The sequence below is a fragment of the Babylonia areolata genome, chromosome 25 (genome assembly GCF_041734735.1).
Source record: "Babylonia areolata isolate BAREFJ2019XMU chromosome 25, ASM4173473v1, whole genome shotgun sequence".
Classification (NCBI taxonomy): Eukaryota; Metazoa; Mollusca; class Gastropoda; order Neogastropoda; family Buccinidae; genus Babylonia; species Babylonia areolata.
In genome coordinates, this window is record NC_134900.1 from 652,501 (window position 1) to 660,000 (window position 7,500).

The 7,500-nt window shown below is 45.3% G+C and overlaps 1 protein-coding gene across 1 annotated transcript in view; it reads left to right on the forward strand.

Moving 5' to 3' along the window:
- LOC143299622 (multidrug resistance-associated protein 1-like) overlaps window positions 1-7,500 on the forward strand; it is a 38,229-nt gene that overhangs the window by 23,762 nt on the left and 6,967 nt on the right. Inside the window, exons 12-14 of the mRNA XM_076612915.1 lie at window positions 838-993; window positions 4,342-4,541; window positions 7,039-7,165. Of these exons, the coding sequence (XP_076469030.1) occupies window positions 838-993; window positions 4,342-4,541; window positions 7,039-7,165 (483 nt within the window). The remainder of the gene's footprint in view (window positions 1-837; window positions 994-4,341; window positions 4,542-7,038; window positions 7,166-7,500) is intronic.

A 7,500-nucleotide genomic window follows, 5' to 3' on the forward strand; every position in this document is an offset into this window, starting at 1 on the left:
CAGAGTTCGGACACCACTGACTATCATACAGGGCCACCTATGGTCAGAGTTCGGACACCACTGACTATCATACAGGGCCACCTATGGTCATAGTTCGGACACCACTGACTATCATACAGGGCCACCTATGGTCATAGTTCGGACACCACTGACTATCATACAGGGCCACCTATGGTCAGAGTTCGGACACCACTGACTATCATACAGGGCCACCTATGGTCATAGTTCGGACACCACTGACTATCATACAGGGCCACCTATGGTCATAGTTCGGACACCACTGACTATCATACAGGGCCACCTATGGTCAGAGTTCGGACACCACTGACTATCATTCGGGGCCACCTATGGTCAGAGTTCGGACACCACTGACTATCATACAGGGCCACCTATGGTCAGAGTTCGGACACCACTGACTATCATACAGGGCCACCTATGGTCAGAGTTCGGACACCACTGACTATCATACAGGGCCACCTATGGTCAGAGTTCGGACACCACTGACTATCATACAGGGCCACCTATGGTCAGAGTTCGGACACCACTGACTATCATACAGGGCCACCTACAATAAATTATGATAATTATTATATTTATATAATTTTATTATTTATATAGCGCTGAATCTTGTGCAGAGACAAATCAAAGCGCTTTCGCACCAGTCATTCACACGCATGCGTAACTCTTAAATTGGAAAAAAAAACTGAAGACAAGGAAGAGGCAGGGAAGGGAGGCTGTATGGGAAGAGGTGGATTTTAAGACCAGACTTGAAAGAGCTGGGTGTGGAGACCTGACGGGGCAGATGATGATTTATTAATTTCTCTGTTGTTTGGCAAGGATCTCCACGCGGTGGACAATGACTTTGTCAACATTATGGAGTGGGCGGGCTACATCTTGTTCAACATTGTCAGCAAGTTCTTCATCGTCTGCTACGTCACGCCCCCCTTCCTCTTCAACATTGTCATCATTGCTCTGGTCTTTCAGTATGTGCAGGTAAGGAGGAGGACGCGGACTGTGTGTGTGTGTGTGTGTGTGTGTGTGAGAGAGAGAGAGAGAAACTTGAAAGAGAGAGAGAGAGAGAGAGAGAGAGAGTGTGGGTGTATCTGTGTCTGTGTCTGTTTGCGTGTGTGTGAGTGTGAGTGAGTGTGTGTGTGTGTGTGTGTGTGTGTGTGTGTGTGTGTGTGTGAGAGAGAGAGAGAGAGAGAGAGAGAGAGAGAGAGAGAGTATCTGTGTCTGTGTCTGTTTGCGTGTGTGTGAGTGTGAATGTGTGTGTGTGTGTGTGTGAGAGAGAGAGAGAGAGAGTGTGTGTGTGTGTGTGTGTGTGTGAGTGTGTGTGTGTGTGAGTGTGTGTGTGTGTGTGTGTGTACGTTTGTGTGTGGGCGGGGGAGGAGGGGGGGGCAGAATGTGTGTGAATGTATGTGAATATGTGTACGTCCTCTCTCTCTCCCTCCATATCTCTCTCTCTCTCCCTCCCTCCCTCTCCCCCTCCCCACCCTATCTCTCTCTCTCTCTCTTTCTCGACTTTAAATTTCTTCCCACGTCAAAACAGGCAGACTGTACTGAATAACAAACAGTAAAACAAAGGCAAAAAGTTTCTTTCTCTGTCTCTCTCTCTCTCTCTCTCTCTCTCTCTGTCTATCTCTCTCTCTCTGTGTCTCTGTCTCTGTCTCTCTCTCTCTCTCTCTCTCTCTCTCTCTCTCTCTCGACTTTTAACTTTCTTCCCACGTCAAAACAGGCGGACTGTATTGAATAACCAACAGCAGTCAAGTGCCGCAACTCCAGACAGTAGGACAAGGAGTTACAGTACTTGTTCGTTGTGTTGGTCTTTCTCTCTCCGTGTCTCGGGCAAAAAAAAAAAAAAAAAAAAAAAGTAGATCAACAACAAAACACCCGATGCACCTCCAAAATCACTGGCGACTCATCTTCTTTACATTTGTTAATACACTTTCTCTTTTATGAATACCGATAATTTCTCTGTTCTCATTTACCACGTTCTCTGTGTTAACCTGTTCACACTCACTGAATATGTCGACATACGAAATGTCAGACAATTAATTAAATCGTCATTATCAGACAACTGATGGAAGCCTTCACCCTTTGACACCTGTCAGCAAGCCTGGCTTGGTGGAACCGAGGTGGATCAGTGGTAAAAAATATCCAGCTCGGAAACGAAGGGTGTCTTCGGATCTATTACCCGCTCAAGCAATCGTGGTTTGTTTTTTTTAAACAATTGTGTCTCTACTACGACCTTATGCTAATATTTTGTATGGAGTCAAACCCACAAGGTATGTAAAAGGACACAGAACCTACAAACAATTAAACAGTTGTCCCGGGCAAAAAAATCGATAGAAAAATCAAATCCCACTTTGATAGGTAGACAGACAATGATAATATACATGCACACACACACACACACACACACACCAAGCAAACAAGGAAATAAACAATAACTAAACAAGAAAATGGGTGGCGCCGGGTCGTGGCTACACGCTCTCCCCATCCCATGGGACAGCCGCCCTAAATTTCATTCCCAGAGAAACCTGTTGGGTAACCCATTCCCAGAGAAACCTAATCCATTCCCAGAGAAACCTGTTGTGTAACCCATTCCCAGAGAAACCTGTTGGGTAACCCATTCCCAGAGAAACCTGTTGGGTAACCCATTCCCAGAGAAACCTAATCCATTCCCAGAGAAACCTGCTGTGTAACCCATTCCCAGAGAAACCTGTTGTGTAACCCATTCAGAGAAACCTGTTGGGTAACCGATTCAGAGAAACCTGTTGTGTAAGCCATTGAGAGAAACCTGTTGGGTAACTCATTCCTAGAGAAACCTGTTGGGTAACCCATTCAGAGAAACCTGTTGTGTAACCCATTCCCAGAGAAACCTGTTGGGTAACCCATTCAGAGAAACCTGTTGGGTAACTCATTCCTAGAGAAACCTGTTGTGTAACCCAATCCCAGAGAAACCTGTTGGGTAACCCATTCACAGAGAAAACTGTTGTGTAACCCATTCCCAAAGAAACCTGTTGGGTAACCCATTCCCAGAGAAAACTGTTGTGTAACCCATTCCCAAAGAAACCTGTTGGGTAACCCATTCAGAGAAACCTGTTGGGTAACCCATTCCCAGAGAAACCTGTTGGGTAACCCATTCCCAGAGAAAACTGTTGTGTAACCCATTCCCAAAGAAACCTGTTGGGTAACCCATTCAGAGAAACCTGTTGTGTAACCCATTCCCAGAGAAACTTGTTGGGTAACCCATTCCCTGAGAAACGTGTTGGGTAACCCATTCAGAGAAACCTGTTGGGTAATTCATTCCCAGAGAAACCTGTTGGGTAACCCATTCTCAGAGAAACCTGTTGGGTAACCCATTCCCTAAAGAAACCTGTTGGGTAACCCATTCCCTGAGAAACCTGTTGGGTAACCCATTCCCAGAGAAACCTGTTGGGTAACCCGTTCCCAGAGAAACCTGTTGGGTAACCCGTTCCCAGAGAAACCTGTTGGGTAACCCATTCCCTAAAGAAACCTGTTGGGTAACCCATTCCCTAAAGAAACCTGTTGGGTAACCCATTCCCTGAGAAACCTGTTGGGTAACCCGTTCCCAGAGAAACCTGTTGGGTAACCCGTTCCCAGAGAAACCTGTTGGGTAACCCGTTCCCAGAGAAACCTGTTGACGTGACTGAAGAGTGGTAACAGTCCTACAACCTGACTTAACCGTGTCAAGAAAAAAGACTTGTGGCGGGATGGCTGACCAGTTCAACCTTCACTGATGACGACAATGAACCGGCTTGGTTGGGCCTTTGATGTGGGTTGCATGCATGAGGCGAGCTTAAGCTGCGTCAGGTAAGTTTTGCTAAGAGCTAGGAGTGTTCCTAAGTATATGGAATTTACCGTGGAGTTGGGAGCATTCTTTACGATAAGCGAAAACTTTGGCGCTCCTAAGCTGGCTTATGCATCCCCACTCCTGCTCTCTCTCTCTCTCTCTCTCTGTCTCTCTGTCTCTGTCTCTCTCTCTCTCTCTCTCTGTCTCTGTCTCTCTGTGAATTTTGTTATCTTTCTTTCAAAATGAACTCGTTGCTTTTCGTTGCACGCATCCGCGCAAGCATAATGACAAACACATACACCAGAATACACGCACGTAAAATTAAAATTTCCTCACATGGGAAGAAGAATGCATGCACTTATACACAAACGGCGTGCGTACGCAAGCACCCGAAAAAAACCGTTATCTCTCTGTCTGTCTCTCCCTCTCTCTCTCTTTCTCTGCCCCCCTCTCTCTCCCTCTCTTTCTCTCTCTCTCTCTTCCCCCCAACCCCTCTCTCTATCTCTCTGTATGTGTGTTGGCAGACTTTCTGCACCCCGACCTTTCGAGAAATGCAGCGGCTGGAGTCGAGAGCCAAGGGCCCTATCTACAGCTACTTCAGCGAGAGCCTTGGAGGCACCGCAGTCATCCGAGCCTTCGGCGCCCAGGACCGCTTCCAAAGGGAGTTCCAGCGCCGCTACGACCTGCGCAACGCTGTAGAATTCTGCTGGGGCAGCGCCCACAAGTAAGGGACAGGGGTGGGGGGAGTTGGGGTGGGGGTGGGGTGGTTAGCATGTGGTGAGCGTGGCGTTCATTCACATCACATCACATCACATCACAACATCACATCACATCACATCACATCACACCACACCACATCACATCACAACACCACATCACATCACACCACATCACATCACATCACACCACATCACACCACATCACATCACATCACATCACATCACATCACATCACACCACATCACATCACATCACACCACATCACATCACATCACCACCATCATCGTCATTGAGGACAAATATATCAACGACAACAACAGGAACAAAAAAAACAAAAACAAAAAAAACGAAAACGAAAATGAATCAACAACTCTCATTCTCCAGACCACACAGCACAAGTCTCCCCCAGCCTCCTCTCCAACCCAGCCCTCGAAAAGAACACACACATGCACCCGCGGACACACACACACACACGCACACACACACACACACACACACACACACACACACACACACACACACACACACACACACACACACTGATTTCAGTAATAATAAGATTTTTTTTCTTCTTTTTTTTTCTCTTCTGAACAAGAATATCATGTTCCTACGAAGATAACTCGGATATCTAGTTTCTCTGATTCACTGAACGGACAAAATAGAGGCAGAATGATCTGACTTTCGCTTTCGCTGGTAGCTACAGCTTTCTCTGATCACACAGTATCAGTATCAGTATCAGTAGCTCAAGGAGGCGTCACTGCGTTTGGTCAAATCCATATACGCTATACCACATCTGCCAAGCAGATGCCTGACCAGCGGCGTAACCCAATGCGCTTTGTCAGGCCTTGAGAAGAAAAAAAAAAAAATAAAAAACATAAAATAAAAACAGAAATAAATAACAATAATGAATAAATAAAGTAAATAAATAAATAAAATAAAATATAAAATAACAATAAAAATAAATAAAATAAAATAAAGATAAATAGATAAGGAAAAAAAGCAGATAAATAACAATAAATATAAAATAAAATGAAATAAATAAAGTAAAAATAACAAAAATTAAAAGATAAATAAAGTAAAGAAATGATGACACAGTCATGTCACTGTTCCGTGTTTTCGGCCAGCACTGAGGGCAGCCCCGAGACAGCAGACATGGCTGAAGTATTCCACACGGCGTGTTGTGTTTTTGGTATTTCAGATGGCTGAAGTATTCCATACGGCGTGTTGTGTTTTGTTTGTTTCAGATGACTGAAGTATTCCATACGGCGTGTTGTGTTTTTGGTTTGTTTCAGATGGCTGAAGTATTCCATACGGCGTGTTGTGTTTTTGGTTTGTTTCAGATGGCTGAAGTATTCCATACGGCGTGTTGTGTTTTGTTTGTTTCAGATGACTGAAGTATTCCATACGGCGTGTTGTGTTTTTGGTTTGTTTCAGATGACTGAAGTATTCCATACGGCGTGTTGTGTTTGTTTGTTTCAGATGGCTGAAGTATTCCATACGGCGTGTTGTGTCTGGTTTGTTTCAGATGACTGAAGTATTCCACACGGCGTGTTGTGTTTTTGGTGTTTCAGATGGCTGAAGCATTCCACACGGCGTGTTGTGTTTCTGGTGTTTCAGATGGCTGAAGTATTCCACACGGCGTGTTGTGTTTTGTTTGTTTCAGATGGCTGAAGCATTCCACACGGCGTGTTGTGTTTTGGTTTGTTTCAGATGACTGAAGTATTCCACACGGCGTGTTGTGTTTCTGGTTTGTTTCAGATGGCTGAAGTATTCCACACGGCGTGTTGTGTTTTGTTTGTTTCAGATGGCTGAAGTATTCCACACGGCGTGATGTGTTTTTGCTTTGTTTCAGATGACTGAAGCATTCCATACGGCGTGTTGTGTTTTTGGTTTGTTTCAGATGGCTGAAGTATTCCATACGGCGTGTTGTGTTTTTGGTGTTTCAGATGGCTGAAGCATTCCACACGGCGTGTTGTGTTTTTGGTGTTTCAGATGGCTGAAGCATTCCACACGGCGTGTTGTGTTTTTGGTGTTTCAGATGGCTGAAGCATTCCACACGGCGTGTTGTGTTTTTGGTGTTTCAGATGGCTGAAGCATTCCATACGGCGTGTTGTGTTTTTGGTGTTTCAGATGACTGAAGCATTCCACACGGCGTGTTGTGTTTTTGGTGTTTCAGATGGCTGAAGCATTCCACACGGCGTGTTGTGTTTTTGGTTTGTTTCAGATGGCTGAAGCATTCCACACGGCGTGTTGTGTCTGGTTTGTTTCAGATGACTGAAGTATTCCACACGGCGTGTTGTGTTTTTGGTTTGTTTCAGATGGCTGAAGTATTCCATACGGCGTGTTGTGTTTTTGGTGTTTCAGATAGCTGAAGTATTCCACACGGCGTGTTGTGTTTTTGGTGTTTCAGATGGCTGAAGTATTCCACACGGCGTGTTGTGTTTTTGGTGTTTCAGATGGCTGAAGTATTCCATACGGCGTGTTGTGTCTGGTTTGTTTCAGATGGCTGACGGTGCGCATGGGTTTACTGTCCTGTTTTGTGACGATGACCGTTGTGCTGACGGCTGTGGCCTCTCGGGACGTGCTGTCGGCTGCCATGGTGGGCCTGGCCCTCACTCAGGCCTTGGATGTGAGTGGCCAAGGGTTACACCTGTTACACCTGTTACTTCATCTTGCTCCGTGATTTCTGTGGAGAAAATAAGTCAGCAACGTCTTCGATTCCTCTCAGATCGATTGTTTTGTTGTTGTTGTTTTTAAATGATAGCAGTTATGTATGAAGAAGGTAGTGATCTTCTTCTTCGTCTTCGTTCGTGGGCTGTAACTCCCACGTTGACCTGTATGGACACAAGTCAGCTTTTACATGTATGACCGTTTTTACCCCGCCATATAGGCAACCATACTCCGTTTTCGGGGGTGAAGAAGGCAGTGATGGACATGAGAGCAAATCATACGATGTTATTTTTC